General features: G+C 35.8%; 1 protein-coding gene across 2 annotated transcripts in view; it reads right to left on the bottom strand.

The window, feature by feature from the left end:
• Positions 1-7,909: 7,909 nt before the first annotated feature.
• Positions 7,910-20,001, bottom strand: part of LOC116865914 (UPF0547 protein C16orf87) — a 29,126-nt gene continuing 17,034 nt past the window's right edge. The window contains exons 3-4 of one of the 2 annotated variants that reach the window (XM_032854576.1): positions 15,426-15,608; positions 7,910-8,940 (exon numbers count right to left, since the gene is read on the bottom strand). In XM_032854576.1, coding sequence (XP_032710467.1) covers positions 8,822-8,940; positions 15,426-15,608 — 302 coding nt within the window. In that variant the 3' untranslated portion in view covers positions 7,910-8,821. The remainder of the gene's footprint in view (positions 8,941-15,425; positions 15,609-20,001) is intronic. The other variant, XM_032854577.1, reaches the window with a different exon arrangement.

Raw genomic sequence — 20,001 nt, 5'->3', positions numbered from 1 at the left:
AGAAAAACAACTAATGAATCATGAGGAGAGGCTTTGAGTAATCAGCCATGCCATAACTGAAACAATAGTAGAATAATTGGGGTCCCGAAGGAAGAAGAAAGACAGAGAGAGATAGAAGGTATATTTTAGCAAATCATAGATGAGAACTTCCCTAATCTAGGGAAGGAAATAGGCATTCAAGTCTAGGAGACACAGAGAACCCCTCTCAAAATCAGTAAAAACAGATCTGCACCCAGATGCGTAAGAACCTTGCATTTTAGCGGTGCCTGGGTGACTCGGTGGGTTAAGCCTCTGCCTTTGGCTCAGGTCATGATCTCAGGGTCCTGGGATTGAGCCTCACATTGGGCTCTCTGCTCAGCAGGGAGCCTACTTCCCTCTCTCTCTGCCTGTCTCTCTGCCTAATTGTGATCTCTATCAAATAAATAAATAAATAAATTTTTAAAAGGTTAAAAAAAAAAAAAGAACCTTGCAAATTTTAGATGAAAAAAGAGAAAATCTTGGAAGCAGCTCAAGACAAGAGGCTTCTTACCTACAGAGGAGGGGACATCAGACTAATATCAGACCCATCCACAGAGACCTGGCAGGCCAGAAAAGGCTGGCATATATTCAGGGCACTAAATGAGAAAAACATGCAGTCAAGAACACTTTATCCTGCAAGACTGTTATTCAAAATGGAAGGAGAGATAAAGAGCTCCCAGGACAAACAGAAACTAAAAGAATTTGTGATCACTTAATCATTAATATTAAGGGGGATCCTCTAAGTGGAGAGAGAGCCCTAAAGTAACATAGACCAGAAAGGTACAGAGACAATACACAGAAACAGTGATTTTACAGGCAATACAATGGCACTAAATTCACCTATTTCAATAGTTGCTCTGAATTTAAATGGGCTAAATGCTTCAATCAAACGACACAGGGTATCAGACTGGATAAAAACAAAAGACCCACCAATATGCTATCAAGAAGAGATTGATTTTAGATCCAAAGACAGCTCCAGATTGAAAGTGAGGGGTCTAGAACCATTTATCATGCTAATGGACATCAAAAGAAAGCTGGGGTAGCAATCCTTATATCAGACAAATTAGATTTTAAACCAAAGACTGTAGTAAGGGATGAAGAGGGACACTATATCATATCTAAAGGGTCTATCCAACAAGGAGATCTAACAATTATAAATACTTATGCGCCTAACTTGGGAACAGCCAATTATATAAACCAATGAATAACAAAATTAAACACATTGATAATAATAAAATAATTGCAGGGAACTTTAACACCCCACTCACAGCAATGGAGATCATCTAAGCAGAAAATCAACAAGAAAACAAGGGCTTTGAATGACACACTGGACCAGATGGACTTCACAGATATATACAGAGCATTCCATCCTAAAGCAACAGAATATACATTCTTCTTCTTCTTTTTTTTTTAAGGGATATTCAATTTGCATTTTATTTTTTTATTAAGATTATTTATTTACTTATTTGACAGAGAGACAGAGACAGAGAGAGGGAGCACAAGCAGGGGTAGTGGGAGAAGGAGAAGCAGGCTTCCCGCTGAGCAGGGAGCCCAATGTGGGCCTTGATCCCAGGACCCTGGGATCATGACCTAAGCTGAAGGCAGATGCTTAATGACTGAGCCACCCAGGCACCCCACAATATACATTCATCTTGAGTGCACATGGAACATTCTCCAGAACAGATCACATATTGGGTCACAAAGGAGGTCTCAATTGGTACCAAAAGACTGGGATTATTCCTTGCATATTTTCAGACCACAATGCTTTAAAACTTGAACTCAATCACAAAAGGCAATTTGGAAGGAATTCAAATACTTGGAGGTTAAAGGGCATCCTACTAAAGAATGAATGGATCAACCAGGAAATTAAAGAAGAATTCTAAATATCATGGAAACAAAAATGAAAACACAACTGTTCAAAACCTTTGGGGTGCAGCAAAGGCAGTCTAAGAGGGAAGTACATAGTAATACAAGCTTTTCTCAAGAAACTAGAAAATTCTCAAATACACAAGCTAGTCTTACACCTAAAGGAGCTGGAGAAAGAACAGCAAATAAAGCCTAAACCAAGCAGGAGACGAGAAATAATAAGGATTAGAGCAGAAATCAATGAAATAGTAACCAAAAGAACAGTAGAAGAGATCAATAAAACTAGAATGGTTCTTTGAAAGAATCAGTAAGAATGTTAAACCCCTCTTCAGACTCATCAAAAACAAAAGAGAAAGACCCAAATTAATAAAATCATGGATGAAAGAGAAGAGATCACAACTAACACCAAGGAAATACAAATTGTTATCTTAAGAATATATTATGAGCCTGAGTGTCTCAGCTGGTTAAGCAACTGTGCTTGGCTTAGGTCATGATCTCAGGGTCCTGGGATGGAGCTCTGGGTCAGGCTCCCTGCTCAGCGGTGAGCCTGCTTCTTCCTTTCCCTCTGCTCCTCCCCCTTCTTGTGTGCTCATGCACTCCATCTCTCAAAAAAATAAATAAAATCTTATTTAAAAAAAAAAAGAACAGGGGCGCCTGGGTGGCTCAGTGGCTTAAGCCTCTGCCTTCGGCTCAGGTCATGATCTCAGGGTCCTGGGATCGAGCCCCGCATCGGGCTCTCTGCTCTGTGGGGAGCCTACTTCTCCCTCTCTCTCTGCCTGCCTCTCTGCCTACTTGTGATCTCTCTCTCTGTCCAATAAATAAATAAATAAAATCTTAAAAAAAAAAAAAAAGAACATATTATGAGCAATTATATGCTAACAGATTAAACAATCTGGAAGAAATGGATAAATTCCTAGAAACTTAGAAACTACCAAAACTGAAAAGGTAAGAAATAGGGAATAGTCAATAATATTGTAATAACATACCATGACAGATGGTGGCTACACTTATTGTGGTGAGCACAGAATAATGTATAGAATTGTCAAATCAGGGGTGCCTGTGTGGCTTACTTGGTTAAGTGTCTGCCTTCAGCTCAGGTCACAATCCCAGGGTTCTGGGATTGAGCCCTGCATCAGGCTCCCTGCTCAGTGGGGGGCCTGCTTCTCCTTCTTCCCTCTGCTGTTCACCCTCCTCATGTTCTGTCAAATCAATCAATCAATCTTTAAAAAAGAAAAGAACTGTCAAATCAATATGTTGCACATGTGAAAGTAACATGACATTGTATCTTTGTTGTATTTTAAGAAAAAACTTAAACCTGTGCATCAAGGACTTTATCAAGAAAGTAAAACAACAACAACAACAAAAAAGTAAAAACACAATGTACAGAATGGGAGGAAATATTTGTTAATCACCTGATATGCAGAAGATATAAAGAATTCCTATAACAAAAAACCATCCAATTTGAAAGAGGCAAAGGAGCTGAACAGACACTTCTCCAGATATATAAAAATGGTCAATACGCACATGAAGATGTTCAACCGCATCAGTCATTAGGCAAATGTACATCAAAACTATAATGTGATACCACTACTAGAATAGTTATAATACTAAAACAAACAAAAAAGCACTGGCCAGGATGTGGGGAAATTGTTGAATCATGTACATTGCTGGTGGGAGTGAATCTGGGGTAATCAGTTACCACTATGAAAAATAATTTGGCAGTTCCTCAAAAAGCAAATATAAAATAATCATATGATCCAACAATTCCACTCCTAGGTTTATAACCAAAAGAGGGACTCCAACATGAATTTGTATGTCAATGTTCTGTAAAGGCATTTTCACAGTAGCCAAAAGATAGAACCCAAGGATCAATCAAAAAATGAATAGATACATGAAAATGTAGTAGTACATAATTACATATATATAATTGTACATTTAAAAATGGTTAAAATGGGGGCACCTGGGTGGCTCAGTGGGTTGGGGTCCCTGCCTTCAGTTGTGATCCTTATTCAGGTTGTGATCTCGGGGTCCTGGGATTGGGCCCCGAGTCGGGCTCTCTGCTCAGCAGGGAGCCTGGTCCTCCTCTCTCTCTGCCTGCCTCTCTGCCTACTTGTGATCTCTGTCAAATAAATAAATAAATCTTTTTAAAAAAATGGTTAAAATGGCAAATTTTGTTATGCATTTTTTTTACTTTTTATTTTTATTTAAACTTTATATATATATATATTTTAAGATTTTGTTTATTTATTTGACAGATCACAAGCAGGCAGAGAGGCAGGCAGAGAGAGAGGGGGAAGCAGGCTCCCTGCTGTGAGCAGAGAGCCCCATGCGGGGCTCGATCTCAGGACCCTGGGATCATGACCTGAGCCGAAGGCAGAGGCTTTAACCCACTGAGCCACCCAGGTGCCCCTAAACTTTATATATTTTTTACTTTATCTTTTCAGTGTTCCAAGATCCATTGTTTGCACCACACCCAGTGCTCCATTTAGTATGTGCCCTCCTTAATACCCACCACCAGGCTCACCTGCCATGCATTAGGCTCTCTGCTCAGTGGGGAGCCTGCTTCCCCTTCTCTCTCTGCCTACTTATGATCTCTCTCTCTCTCTGTCAAATAAATAAAATCTTAAAAAACAAAATCAATGTGACCTACCATACTAACATTCTAAGGGAAAAAAAACTTTTCAATTTACATGAGAAATACATCTGACAAAATTTAACAAATTTTCACAATAAAAACTTTCAGCAAATGAGAAGGGATTTTCCTCAATTTAATAAGGAGTATTCTACAACACAAAAACATCATACTTAATGCTGCAAAATTGAGTATGTTTCTCCCATGACTGGAATCAGGCCCGGGATCTTCCTCTTACACTTTTTCAACATTGTGCTAAGGTCCTTGCCAGTGTAATAAGGGAAAGAAATAAAAAGCATACTGATAAAACATTAGGAGGAGGGGAGAGACACACTCAACAAGAGGATAAAATATTCCTTAATAATACAAAAGGAAAATTTTTGAATGTGGTAAAAAGAATTATTCCAGTTCAGCCTAGAGCCTCTATATGTCCATATTTCTCATTCCAGAGAGTTTGATTTGTATGTTAGAATACTCATTATTATAGTTGTTATCTTTGAGCATTGTACACTACTAATAAACTAAAATAAGCAGATTAAAACAGCACAAAAAACTAGAAAAAGTATAATAGGTGTTATGTGTGTATATGTATGTGTGTGTGTGTGTATATATATATTGCATATATATGTATATATATATGCAATATATATATATATCCATATATCACCAAATGTAAAAACAAGCCTTATAATACTCAAAGATGAAAACAAAAAACTGAACACAAAAAACTTAAAAATTCTACATATAACATATTTTTTTCAAAATTTTTACAAAGATTTTACTTATTTATTTAACAGAGAGAGAGATCACAAGGAGGCAGAGCAGCAGGCAGAGAAGAGAGGGGAAGCAGGCTCCCCGCTAAGCAGAGAGCCTGATGCGGGACTCGATCCCAGGACCCTGAGATCATGACCTGAGCCAAAGGCAGAGGCCTAACCCACCCAGCCACCCAGGCACCCCTATAGAGCATATTTTTGTATGAGAAGCAAACAAATTTGATTAATTCTTTTTTAAAGATCTTATTTATTCATTTGTGGGGCACCTAGGTGGCTCAGTTGGTTAAGCCTTCCATTCAGGTCATGATCCCAGGGTCCTGGGATACAGCCCCATGTCAGACTCCCTGCTCAGCAGGGAGCCTGCTTCTCCCACTCCCCCCTGCTCTTGCTCTTTCTCTCTCTCTTTCTCTCAAATAAGTAATAAATCTTTAAAAAGAAAAAAGATTTTATTTATTCATTTGTGAGAGAGCAAGCATGAGAGTCGGAAGGGTCAGAGGGAGAAGCAGACTCCCCACTGAGCAGGGAGTCTGACAAGGAACTCGATCCTGGGACTCCGGGAACGTGACCTGCAGATGCTTAACCGACCGAGCCATCCAGGCACCCATTTAATACTTTCCTATTAAGTATGCAAAGAGCTTAATTTTTCTAAATTTAAAGGATAAACATGGAGGTTGGAAGTAAAAATTACATGTGTTACTAAGACATTTTTACAGTCATAATTAGAGATCAAATGCAATTAGCAGGGTTTAGAAAGTCAAAGACTTTCCAAATTGAATTCTTATGTCAAAGAAAACAAATGTTTACTTTTAGGAAACATGACAGATGTCATGACATACTGAGCATTGTTTTTTAAACTACTTTTGAAATTTCAAGAAGTACCAATTAAGTCTGGGTAAATTTTTAAGTCATTTGTAATTTTAAATTTTATTTCATCATAATATAAATTGTCTCAAGATGTTTGATCATTTCCACTGATTGCTACAGAAGAAATAATTTGTAGTATTTCCTTCTTTTTAAATACCTTACATTGAACATAACCTAAGCCTTCTCTGCCCATAAAAACTTAAGAAATATTCATGTTTAAAAAAACAAAATCAAATTTCAAAAACTTAAGTGCCTTCCCCAAAACATTTTTAATAGAGTGGGGTGGGTGGGGAGGTAAACATACAAATTTGTATTGTTTAGCCTAACTCCCAAATACCTTTTATTTAATCTTGTTCACGTTTAAGAATGAACATACCTTCAACAGATCTAATCTAATTATGGAATCATTTTAGGGCATTCTGAATAATCATATCATTTATAGGTATTAAAGCAGAATAAATTTTAGATTATATAATTAACTTATTATAATTATGTTCTTAGGACATCTGCCAAGAGAGGTTTCTTCAACACCAATGAATGACAAGCAATATGTTCCAAGACCTTTACAACATTCTTAAGACCAATTCAGCTTTATACTGAGATAACTTAGAAAAATATCAGAGAACACAATTTTAGAGAAATTTCCTGAATAGGTTACATCAACAAACAGAGAAAGCCTAATTTGCCCCTCTGCCAAAGAACTTTTTAAATAACAATTAACATCATAAGCACCTGAAATAAATTACTTCTTTACATGGTAAATTCCAGCCTAGTCACCACTCTCCTTCCTTATTGTATCCATGACTATTCTAACATGACTTTCCTCTAAGGGTCTTCAGCTTTAAAGAAACAGACTCTGACATCAATAATTCTTTACAGAGATGCCTATTCCATAAGCTGTTCTTCCTTTTTCTGAGGACATACTCAAAAGCATTTTTAGATATTAATTACCTTTACAATTTTTTGTCAAAATGAAAATAGTTTTCTTATAGTTCAAAGACAAAAATCACATTAGCATGCTTGGGAATAAACTTTATTACTAGGGCTTTAAAATGCATACAAAGAGGCGCCTGGATGGCTCAGTGGGTTAAGCCTCTGCCTTCACTTGGGTCATGGTCTCAGGGTCCTGGGATCGAGCCCCGCATTGTGCTCTCTGCTTAGCAGAGAGCCTGCTTCCCCCTCTCTCTCTGCCTGCCTCTCTGCTTACTTGTGCTCTATCAAATAAATAAAAATCTTTGAAAAAAAAAAAAGTCTGTCTTTAAAAAAAATTTTTTTTTTTAAATGCATACAAGGTAATGATAGTAGTACCTACAGGTAAATAAAAGGACTGTGGGAAAAGAATTCTTAGAAAAAATTCTGCTTCCTACCTAGAGTACCTCTTAAGCTCCCTCTGCTGGCTACCACTTAAATAAAGTAAGAAAAAAAATGTCAATCTTCTTTCTTTTGAGAGGTGATGAGAGAGGCAGGATGAAGCTGACAATGCAACTATTGGAACTCAAAGGGAAATTTCTCTTAAAGCTAAATCTGACTGATAAGGCTTCTAGACTGCCAAACAGATTCAGCCACTGGGGTGGGTGTGGGGGGTACCTGAAATATGGGAAATTACTGTCAAGTTTGAATATTAAATTGATATGCAAAAATGCAAAAGCATTTACTGTAGATCAACTATAAGTAACTAGTTATCATTTATTACCAGAAAAATTAAGAATTTAAATATATTTCACAAACTTCATAGAACAAAAACACTATTCATCTATTAGTTTCAATATTAAGGTTTATTTTTTTCCAGAGTGAGATTAAGTAACAATTTAAATAATCATCAGGATGTATAAATGAACATCCACTCAGATAAAACATTACTGCTTTAAAAGTGGCTATCTAAGAAATATTTTGTATGTAATAAATATATTTTATGTTTAGGTTAACAGGCACCATCTTGAGAGCAGAAAAGGTATTTTTAACCAATAAATAAATTACATTCAAGAAAACAAGATGTTTATATCTGAAGTATGATATATCCTTAAATGTTTTTCTTCATATAGCACCCAAACTTCCCAAATGTCTAGAAAGTATCTCCCAAAATATAACTCATACCTTAAGTCATAAAAATAAAGGCCAAGAAAAAATCAATTTAAGACAAAATGTATAGTTTATATTCTTAATTCCCCATTCAATAAAATATCAATTGCCAATTTATTATAAGTAAATGAACTGTATATATGCAATCTGTTAGTGCTGAAAATCTGAAATATAATATTTTTAAAAGTCACTCTTTCTCAAAGTACTTAAAATATTGCATCTCTGGTGGCAAACCTGAAAACTATCAAGCATTTTACTTCCCTAGTTTTCATTCTTCCACTCCTTCCTCTACCCCTGTATCCTTTAACAGCCATCCACTGTTGTTTTTTTTTGTTTTTGTTTTTGGTAAATATACTTACTTATATCTCAAACACAAAACACTGACAATACTCCTTGGTAAACAAGGAAATCCCAGAACAGTCCAAGCCTATAGCTTTGCTCCCAAAGTGTGGCACAGGCTAAATGACAGGGAAAAAAACAATCAATGGCCCTTATTGATGCAGTCAGAATGCTCCTGAGAGTCCACAACTGTGTGAGAATTTGCTGATGTAATCCTGAAGACAGTTTCAACATATTTTGCAGACAAATATCAGAGAATAAGTCTTTGATTGATAATTTTTCTATTTATTTCTGCCAAGGCAACTGAAAACACAAAAGCCTTCTCATCAGAGAGGTTAGCATAGATGTCAATTTCCTTTTCCTGTTTCTCTGTTAAAAAAAAAAAAAAGAGAAAGCTTAAGGTAAATATGGTAATTAAAAAATACTTCAGGCTTTTAAGTATTTCTTTAGATGACAATAAATATACATAATACTAACAACATATATTAAATGTTATACAGTAGCACGCTATTAAACTGAAATTTTAAAAAAATTACACAAAGGAGTTACTGAAATGCCATGAACTAAATGGAAACTGTGTGTGTGTGTGTGTGTGTGTGTGTACACACACTGTCTATAATATCTACATCATTTCTGTAAAAATCTCAAATATTTCTTTCTCTTCAGTAGGATAAGCTCACTGTTCCAATCAAAATGAATTTTCTCACCCTAACGATGGTCCTTTCTGAAAATCCAAGTGCCTTTATGAATATATTAACTTCTTTACCTTAGCCCTGCTATAAAAAATAAGAATAACCAACATTTAATTCAATTTTCCCCCCTCCTGATTACAAATGCAATCCAAGTTCATGGTAGAAAATTGGAAAGTACAAAAAAAAACAAAAAAGAAAATAAAAACCACCTACATTATCTCAGAGCTAGTTGAAAACACAATAAACATGGGGTACCTGGGTGGCTCAGTGGGTTAAGCCTCTGCCTTCGGCTCAGGTCATTATCTCAGGGTCCTGGAATCGAGGCCCGCATCAGGCTCTCTACTCTACTCTCTCTCTGCCCTGCCTCTCTGCCTACTTGTAATCTCTCTCTGTCAAATAAATAAATAAAATCTTTAAAAAAACACACACACACAATAAACATCTTTGTGTACATTCTGCCAATTTCTTTGATTGTACTTTGGTCTGTTTTTTGTTTTGTTTTGACTTTTTAATCAAAGTTAAATATATAGAGTCAAATCGTTTTTATTCAACTTGCTACAAAATATAGAAGTCTTCCTTCCCCCATGCACATTTCCCACACTCTACGTGCAACTACTCAACTACTTTTTTCTAGTTGTTTCTTTTTGTTTTTACCTCTCTAAGCAAAGTTTTTATGTGATGCTACTTCTTGGTTTTAGGCATTATTAACTGACCTTCCACCATGAAAAGTCAGGATCTTATTGTTTTCCATATTTTAAGCCCCATACTCTTCCTATCCCATCTTCCCATTACAGTTACATCACAATTTTAGTGAGATCAATATTCAATGTTTACATTATTCATCTATGTAAATGATTTGACTTTTACTGCACATTGTTATTTTCCTGAAGAGATTCTTTTTCCATCTGCTTAGTTTTCATTAGTAATGAGTTGTATAGATCTTTCAGAATGTTTACACATACTAGGTATTATATCAATTTTATCTTCTTGAATAAGTCTCTCCAAGTCTTCTGCTCCAATCTGAAATGGTTGATTTCTAGACCTGCTACGCAATTAATTATCACCAAGATCTCTCTTCAACATCATGCTGGATATAAATGTCTTTCTCTTGAGTTGGACCCTGTGTCCTGGATCCCAGGACACTTTCTTGGTTTACTTCTTCCTTTTGATGCCAGGTATCCTACAGTAGCTTCCTGAGAAAGGGAGTATGGGTAGCAAAATTTTTGAGACCGTGAATGTTAGAAAGTGTCATTAGTCTATCTTTGTGCTAATTCCTAGTGTGGTTCACTGAAGACTGATAGATTTCCTGAGTAGTATGAAGGCAAAAAATTGTCTTCCAACTGATGTGCCACTGTTAGAGCTAATACCTTTTTTAACAGCTATTTAAAACATTATTGTTAAATTTACACAGAGTGAAATACATAGATCTTAATGTACAAACTGGATGAGTTCTGATAAAATGTACATCTACATAACCCACACCACAATCAAGATACAGGAAATTCCTCATGCTCCTTTCCAGTCAATTCCTCCCCACCTCACCAGCAACTACTGTTCTGATTCTATCACCACAGATTCATTTGCCTGTTTTTGGACTTCATATAAATGGCATCATCTAGCATGAACTATTTTGTGTCTAGCTTCTTTCATTCAACATGTTTTTAAAATTCATGGATGCTATTTGCTCATATATGAGAGTTTGTCCCTTGCTGGGTAGTACTCCACTGTATTAATTCCAAATACCACTTCCTTCTCTTGTTCTTTTCTCCCTGAGCACTTGAAGGAGTTTCCCTTTAACCAGAGATAGGATTTCTGACGATATGCTTCAGTATAATCTATACTTTTAATCATCCACTCATCTGGGAATTTGGTGGGTCATTTCAATGTGGAAAATCAATGTCCTTCAGGTTTGGAAAAACATCTTGAATTATTTCAGCGACGACTTCCTTCTCCTCCATCTTCTATGTTCTTTTTTGGAACATCAGTTATTTATAAATGTTGACCTCACACTGATCCTCTAAATTTCTTATCTTTCCCATTCTATTTTCTCATCTCCCTCCCTTCCTTCTTCCTTCTTTCCACCTGCCTGCCCTCCCTCCCTCTCTCTCTCTCTTTCTTTTTAGGGAGAGAAAGGGAGTGAGAGATTCCTAAGCAGGCTTCCCACAGAGCACAGAGCCTGACATGGAACGATCTCACAACCCTGAGATCGTGACCTGAGCCAAAATCAAGATGGATGCTTAACCGACTAAGCCATCCAGGCACCCCTTTCATCTCTTTTTCTATTTCTTTATGTTCTGGTACAATTCTTTAATTCTGTCAATAAACCTGTTAAAGTTTTTCATTTCCGCAATCTTAATACACACACATTTTTTTAAGATTTGTATTTATTTATTTATTTGACAGAGAGCGAGAGAGCAAGAGGGAGAATACAAGCAGGTGGAGTGGGAGAGGGAGAAGCAGGCTTCCTGCTGAGCAGGGAACCCTGGGATCATGACCTGAGCCGAAGGCAGACGCTTAACTAAACTGAGCCACTCAGGCACCCCTAGATTTGTATTTTAAAGTTCATTTTCTAGTACTTTTTTGACACCGCTATCCCATTTAAATATCATCTTTTTCTTATTTTATGACTACAGTATCTTCTCTTGCTAAAAACATTAAAAATACACCTGGGTTGCTCAGTCAGTTAAGCATCTGCCTCTGGCTCGGGTCATGATCCCAGGCTCCTGGGATGGAGTCCCACGTCGGGCTCTTTGCTCAGCGGGAAGCCTGCCTCTCCCTGCTTGTGCTCACTCTCTTGCACTCACGCTCTCTCTGGCTTATAAATAAATAAAATCTTTTTTAAAAAATCAACAATAGTTTTAATTTTTTCTCTTTCCCGCAAAAACCTTTTTTATCCAAGTTATTTTTACTTTATTTTAGTTATTTAGTTATTTTAGTTATTGTTTTATTGTTTGGTCTTAGCCTTTCCTATAGATACTTTCTTCTGTATATCTGAGTAATTCTTGATAATATGTGCATATTTAAGAACGGGATCTGAAAAGTTGATGAGCTCATACATATGTGGAGCCTGACTGTGATCACCAATTTAGGATGATCTGACTGGGCCATTTGTGAAACCCCTAATAAATGTATCCTTATTTTAGGTCCTTTCTCTTGGGTTTTTCACATTTCCTAGGGAAGGTGCTGCTAATCTCCTAACTCGAAGATTCACGCCTGACCACAGATTTCAGTATTTGCCCTCTCCAATTCTCAAGTAATCTTCCTGATCTCAATATAGTATCCCTGCCCTCAGTGATACCTGGTGTTACTAAGTCAGAGACTTTGTTTTGTCTAATCTTTTTAAAAGGATAAATCTGGAAGGAGGGGAAAATGAGGTAAACAGCCCTAGCAGGCCATTAAAAAACAGACTTCCAAACAATCTCATTTTTAGCCACAACTTTACCCCTATACTTCTAAACATAACTAATCCACCAACTCCTGACCTTGGGGCAGTTGTGTAATAAAAATCAGAGGTTTTTTTATTAGTTTTTCCTAAAGGGGCAAACAATTTAGGTTTCATGGGTCTACTAAAGCAGTTATCACTTTCTAGAATTTTGTTGCTTTTCCCACTCCTTGTCCTTATGGAATTTGGTCCTTTAAAAAAAAAAAATCCCTTTACTAATAATTACTTAGGATTTGAGGATGATGGAAAGCTTGGTGGGGTTATTCAATCCAACAACTTTAACTTGAACTCTACATAAATTTTGTATGTTCATTAATAAGATATTCAGAATTGCCCATTATATTTTAATCTTAATGTCACTCCTATAATATCCAAAATAATCATATTCCCCTCATATTAAATGGAAACTTATCTTAAACCAACAAAAATTTTTAAGTTTAATGATTTGTTTTTATAATTGTATAAAAATATTTTGCTATCTAGATGTCTAACAAGCTTTCCTTTTCCATTCTTTCTTCTTCCTATTCTTTTTCAAAATATAGAAAAGAAAGTCAATTAAAAATGTGATTTTTATACACAAATTGTCCTTACTAAAGGTAGGGCTTGCTTCAAAGTTTTCAAGTACCCTATGAGCAAGAAATCAATAAAAACTGAATTACAGTAAATAGTTACTTAATACTAAGAAGCATACGAAAGAAGTCTGTTCTAAAATACACAGAGATTTCAAAAGTTCATATTTCTTATCCGTATTATATTTAGAGAACATGGTCTGCCTCAAGAGTTGATAAAATGCAGCCCAAGGTCAAATCTGGCCTGCCACCTGTTTTTATAAGTCTTACTGGAACACAGCCATACCCATTCATTTACATATTGTCTATGGCTGCTCTCCAGCTACAATGACAGGGCAGAGTAGCAGCAACAGAAGGCTGTATGGTCCACAAAGCCTAAAATATGTATTATCTGGCTCTTTACAGAAAAAGTTTGCTGACCTCTTCCCCACCCCGACACCAAAGCCTACCTGAAAAGATCCATTTATTCTACAAAAATTGTTTTGAGTGCCTTCCTGTTTGTATTAAAAATAAATCAAAAGTGTATCTTACTCCGGATATAGCTTAAAACTTTTCTATTAATAAGCTCAAAATATCTGAAAAAAGATAGCTAACTAAATTCTTTTCTCAAGTTAATATGAATAAAAATTTAGACCAACACATAAAAACTTCTAGCACAACTATCTAAATTTCATTTCTCCAACTAAAAGACTGTCATTATCTGTTTTCTCATCTCCTCTCACTCACCACCAGAAGCATTCCTTCTCCATTCTTTGGGTTATATTCCCTTTACTTCAACCCGAAAGAATGTTCTGTTTTCTGGGCCAAGCAGTATTTCTCTGTTTTGTTTTTTGTTTTTTTTTTTTCTGTTGATTTTTTTTTTTTTTTGGTCTAGTTTCCCTTCTGAAGCAGTTTTTAGCATAGATTTTTCTGATCATCCCATGTTAAAAAACACATTCAAATTTTTAAAATAATTCAAACTCTCTGGAAGAGGAGCATAAGAGAAGGAAAAAGGAAATGGAGTAAAATTTCCCCAGGAATTAAGGAGTATCTAACTATTCTTCATAGAATACTATCAAATAAGATATAAGCCTTATTCCTTTAGACACACAATAGTAAGAAACCATTAACTCTGAAAAAGCTAAGGACAGCTATACCAGTGAAGTTATTTTCCCTAACAGTCATAACTTTATTGAAATAAAAGCATACAAAGCAGAAAGAAATGGTAAACAGGTTTAAAAAAATTTTTCAATGTCTAAAATTAGAGAAATTTAAATTTATGCTTGAATATCAAAAACTGAGTATCTGAAAAAGCAAAGCATAACTCACCAACAAGATAAGAAATTATAAATGCATTTCACTGAAGATGAAATTATTTTGATGGAGGTTTTTAAGTAATTATAAAGAGTATGTGTCCTTTTTTTCCATTAATTACAGGCTTGAAACTCTCAATTGCAAAAGATACTCATTCAAGGCCATACAGGGTTTCATTATCCTAGTCCAGTCTCTCTACTCTTGTGTCATCTTTGAAATTTTCCATGATAAAAGGTTTTTTAGAAGATGTACAAAAAAAGAAGCTGAAGTTTTAGTTAATGTTTAAAAACAATTTATTGGCAGACATATTACTTATCAGAAAAAAGGAAAAAACCTGTAAGGAGAAATTTGAATATATTTTGGACCAAGAAGAATTTACCTAACTACCCAAATTCTGCCTCAAAGTAGAGAGGACACAATGAGCAATTTTAAAAATTCATACTGAAGAATATTTCAAATGTAATTTTAAAACTCATAGTGTAACAGTTTGAAATAAGTCTAACAGAACTCAGATTTATCTCTAAAAACAAACCAAAAAACAACCATTTTAACAGGCTTCTCTAGGTTGTCATATACAAATTATTATCTCTGAATAAACATTAGTTTATTGCAAGGTGAATTGTTCCCAATTTGAGACTTTAGCTTTTCAATAAGAATTAAATTCTGTGATTTAAAACAAAAACAAAAAAACAAAAAAACAAGCATCTACCCTGGAGGAAATGTTTTCAAACTAAAATATGAATTGTGATTTTAAGTCCAGGAGCTCATTGCCTACCAAACACTTTCTTTACTATTATCTAATTAAGATCTAGAAAAGTTTAATACTTGAAAAACAAAACTGCTTGGATTTATTCATACCTCTTTCTTCCTCATGTTTTTTGGCAGATGCAGTTTTAGGTCTTCCTCTTCCTCGTCTGATATGATCTGAATGGCTGTTACTTCGAGACCTCTTTCTGTTTTCTAAATCCTTATTTACTGTAGAATTTATCTTCTCTCGCCTAACTCTCTCTGTTCGCCTCCTCTTGGCCTCATGCTTGTTTTCTGTATGGATGAATAAAAGTGATATATTTTAGGGCTTAGCAAGAACTGTTTGCCCCAGTTCTCATTGTCTTCTTCTTCTTTCTAAATAGCACTAGAGTTTGCTGCCTGGCATATTTTATAAAACTACAACCATAACATCTATGTTCCTCACGCCCACACCGGAAAAAAAGAAATTCAACAGAATTCAGATCCACATTAACTCATGAGGTAGGAGGAAGTGTAACAGAAGACCAGTTTCTTTATTTGGCACCTTTAATTTCAACCCCTACATGTTCACACAATTTCACAGTGATCTTTCTGCCTTTTTCCTTCTCTCTGCTTCCAAGCTAAAAATGGTAAAGTATTAGAAAAGCAAAAAGAAAAAAATTCCATTCCTTTTTGTCCCCTACTCAAATTATAGACTGAAATATGTCAAATATACAGAAGTAAAACTGACCTTAGCCATAATACATTAAGGTCACCAATAAAAAGCAAACAGAAAACATCCACAGAAAATATATAAACACAAGGGAAATAATAAGTAGTTTTCACTTTAGCCACAGATGAGATCATTTCTGACATTCTCAGGGCATGCAGATCCCTAAATGGAAAAGCAAAAGAGGAACTTTACTCAATATGGTGATTTAATTAATGCCAAGAAGCCATCCTTTTCACTCCAAACAATTCAAAATGTTGGATAAGACAAACAACAAATTAAAAAACAAAAAACAAAAACAAAAAACTTGCTTTAATATATACCTGAACTCAAAAGCAACAAAGAGAATTCCCCAAAACCTAAAACCACATGGTAAAGGGCCAAAATAGATAAAATTCATATTCTAAGAAGGGAGCAAGTTAAAAGACTGTAATATAAGTATAGGCTCTTAATAGGCTATTAATAGTATAAATTTAAAAAAAAAAAAGACTTTTCAAGTAAAATGGTAATGGTTATTTCCAAATACTGTACCCTTAGAGAATTACTTAATTCTAATCTCAGACATATACCAGATGATGCAAGAACACTTAATTATTCCAGATTGCAAGACAGCTGTCAAAGACAACTAGGGTCTTGTTAAAGGACCCAAGGATAACTTGAAAAGGCTCCCACTGACCACTGTAGGACAATTTGATCATCACTACAAACAGTAACTGTAATAATAAATTGGAACATCAGATATACTTAAAACCACATGACAGGGGCGCCTGGGTGGCTCAGTTGGTTAAGCAACTGCCTTCGGCTCAGGTCATGATCCCAGAGTCTCGGGATCAAGTCCACATCAGGCTCCCAGCTCCTCGGGGAGTCTGCTTCTCCCTCTGACCTTCTCCCCTCTCATGCCCTCTCTTACTTGCTCTCTCTCTCAAATAAATAAATAAAATCTTAAAATAAAACCAACCAAACAAACTAACACATGACATAAATTTAAAAAAATACAAGAAAAACGACTTGGCAACCATAAAAAGATGTGTAAGAACCAACGCCCTATTTTGAAAACTTAAATAGAACAGAAAGAAGAAAAGATTTTATCCTGCTTTTTCTATTCAAACTGTATCACTCACTGGGTAACAACAGGACAGATAAAGAGAAGTTTCTAATTTAAGAAGTACTGTGGCTAAAAAACGAAGAACAACAATAAGATAAAGATTTTATTTATTTATTTATGTATTTGAGAGAGAGAGAGCGAGCAAGTGAGCCAGTGAGCACAAGTAGGGGAGAGAGGCAGAGGGAGAGGGAGAAGCAGGCTCCCCACCGAGCAGGGAGCCCCATCTGGGGCTGATTCCAGAAGCCCCGGGACCATGACCTGAGCCGAAGCAGATGCTTAACTGACTGAGCCACCCGGACGCCCCAAGTATCACCATTTTCAACAAGAAATGAACTAAAGCATGTAAGTATTAAACATAAACAGCTGCTAAAATTACAAAAACAGAGACAAGCGGACCTTATTTGTCACCTGAGAGAATACCTATTAGGTAGTCTTGTCAAGAAAATCAAATCCCATCAAGCCTTTGAATCCAAATTATTATTTATAGAAAAAATAAAAGTCACTGGAGGAACGTGTTATCCTACATTCCTACACCATGAAGACCCAAATAGCACATCCAGATGTACATGTGATAGCTTCTTTAACACACAATTTGCATGGAAAAACAAGAAAGAAAACAATAGATGAAAGAGAACTAAAAAAAGACATCGCCCATACATAATGTATGGACCTTACATAATCTGTTTTTTAAAACTTTAAAAAAGTTTTTATGAGAAACCTGAAAATGTCAACACACGTTGGGTATTTAATATTAATATTAAATTATAGGGGCACCTGGGTGGCTCAGTGGGTTAAGCCTCTGCCTTCGGCTCAGGTCATGATCTCAGGGTCCTGGGATGAGCCCCGCATCTGGCTCTCTGCTCAGCAGGGAGCCTGCTTCCCCCCTCTCTCTCTGCCTGCCTCTCTGCCTATATGTGATCTCTGTCAAATAAATAAATAAATAAATCTTTTAAAAAATATTAAGGAATTATTGTTAATTTTAATTGTGCTTACATTTTTAAAGGTCTATCTTTTAGAAATATAAGAAATATATAACAAAACATCTATAAGAAATTATATCAGACTTGCTTAAAAATAATATGCCAGGGAAGGAGTAAACATGGGTATGAATGGGGCCAGGTTGGCCATTTTCTTCCTGCTCTTGTGTATGCCTAGAATTTCTCAAAAAAAAAAAAAAATAGTGATAGGTAAAGCTTTTTATAGTATGCCTTTTAAAGTTCAACAATGAATTTAGATTTGTTCCTCCGGCTACCCACCCATCTCTACAAAATTCTCAAAAAAAGAGCTATCTCTACTTTCTGCCACTACAATATAGATGCCCACTCAATGAAACTGATCATCAAGAAGGACAAAAAAATCTGTTATCAAATCTAATAGTACCTCTCTTTAACCATCTTAATGCCATCTCTCAAAAATTCAACAAAGATGACTATTCTATAAATTATTCTTCACTTGCTTTTCAGGTTTCCAGGTTTCCCAGCTCACCAGTCATTTCCTCTTTATCGCCTTTTGCTGTCTTCTCCCCCAGGTTCTTTCTCATCTTTAATATTACAGCCCTAGACCTCTGACCTGAGCCCTCTTCTCTCACTTACATTCTGTCAAGATAATCCATAGAACCAAACATTACACTCTTATTATTTATGATGGTTCCAAAATTTATACTTTCAACTCTGGCCTCTTCCCAAAGTTCCAGACTGCCTACTTGACAGCTTTACTCTAATATCTTCCAAATATTTCAAATATATCAAAAAAACACTCTTGATTTTCCCTTCTCCAAAGCTTCACTATATTAGTAAGTAGCAGCACCACCCAGTTGCAAAAGGCAAATAATTTGTGATTATCTGTGACTCAGCCTGCTGTTTCTTGTATCATCACAAATGTCCACAGGTACTCCTTGCAAAATATATCGACAATTTCTTCATCTTTCTACCTCCATGGACAACACCCAAACCAGATATGTTTCCTACATAGCTGCCAAAGCTATCTTTAAAAAATTCAAACTGTATAGCCCCCCTTCTAAAATCTTTCATTAGCTTTTCATTGTATTTAAAAATAAAGTAAAATTTCCTTACCAAAGACTACAAGTGTCTCTAAGATCTGACGTTTGCCTCTCTCTCCAGTTTTCTCTCATACTGCAACATTTTGTTCATTATACTCCAGACATGCCTTCCTTTTAATAAAACAAGTTCCTTCCTCCCTTAGGTATCTGCATTTACTAATCCTTCTGCCTAGAGTTCTGATCCCAAAACTTTTAATGAGACTATTTATTTACTCCAAATGTTGATTTATAGGTTAGCTTCCCATGAGTCTTACAGCCCAAATTACTTTTTATAATCTAATATTATAATCTGTTATTTACTTATATGTTCAATCTCTCAGAATATAAACTCCATGAAAGTTGGGATGCCCCTGTCTGTCTCATTCACAGAATCTAGAACATTATCTACACATACTAAGTAGTGCTGAATACATAAAATCAGAGCACATGCATCTACCTCCCCCTTTCTGGAAAATCCCACTGAAAAGAGAATAAACATGGGTAAAAGATAAAGAAAAAAAGGAAAATAGATATGTACTGATGGAAACAAGGATACTATCATGCCCCTGAAATTACAGAATTTCAGCAAATGAGCAAGTTCACAGATTCTGATTAAGAAACCAGAACAGTGGGGCGCCTGGGTGGCTCAGTGGGTTAAAGCCTCTGCCTTCGGCTCAGGTCATGATCCCAGGGTCCTAGGATCAAGCACCGCTTTGGGCTCTCTGCTTAGCAGGGTGCCTGCTTCCTCCTCTCTCTCTCTCTGCCTGCTTTTCTGCCTACTTGTGAGCTCTGTCAAATAAATAAATAAAATCTTAAAAAAAGAAAGAAAGGAAGG

The sequence above is a fragment of the Lontra canadensis genome, unplaced genomic scaffold, assembly GCF_010015895.1.
Source record: "Lontra canadensis isolate GAN:19392208 unplaced genomic scaffold, GSC_riverotter_1.0 scaffold8, whole genome shotgun sequence".
NCBI lineage: Eukaryota > Metazoa > Chordata > Mammalia > Carnivora > Mustelidae > Lontra > Lontra canadensis.
Note: the sequence above shows the minus strand (reverse complement) of the source record. Positions and strands in the feature narration are given on the sequence as shown.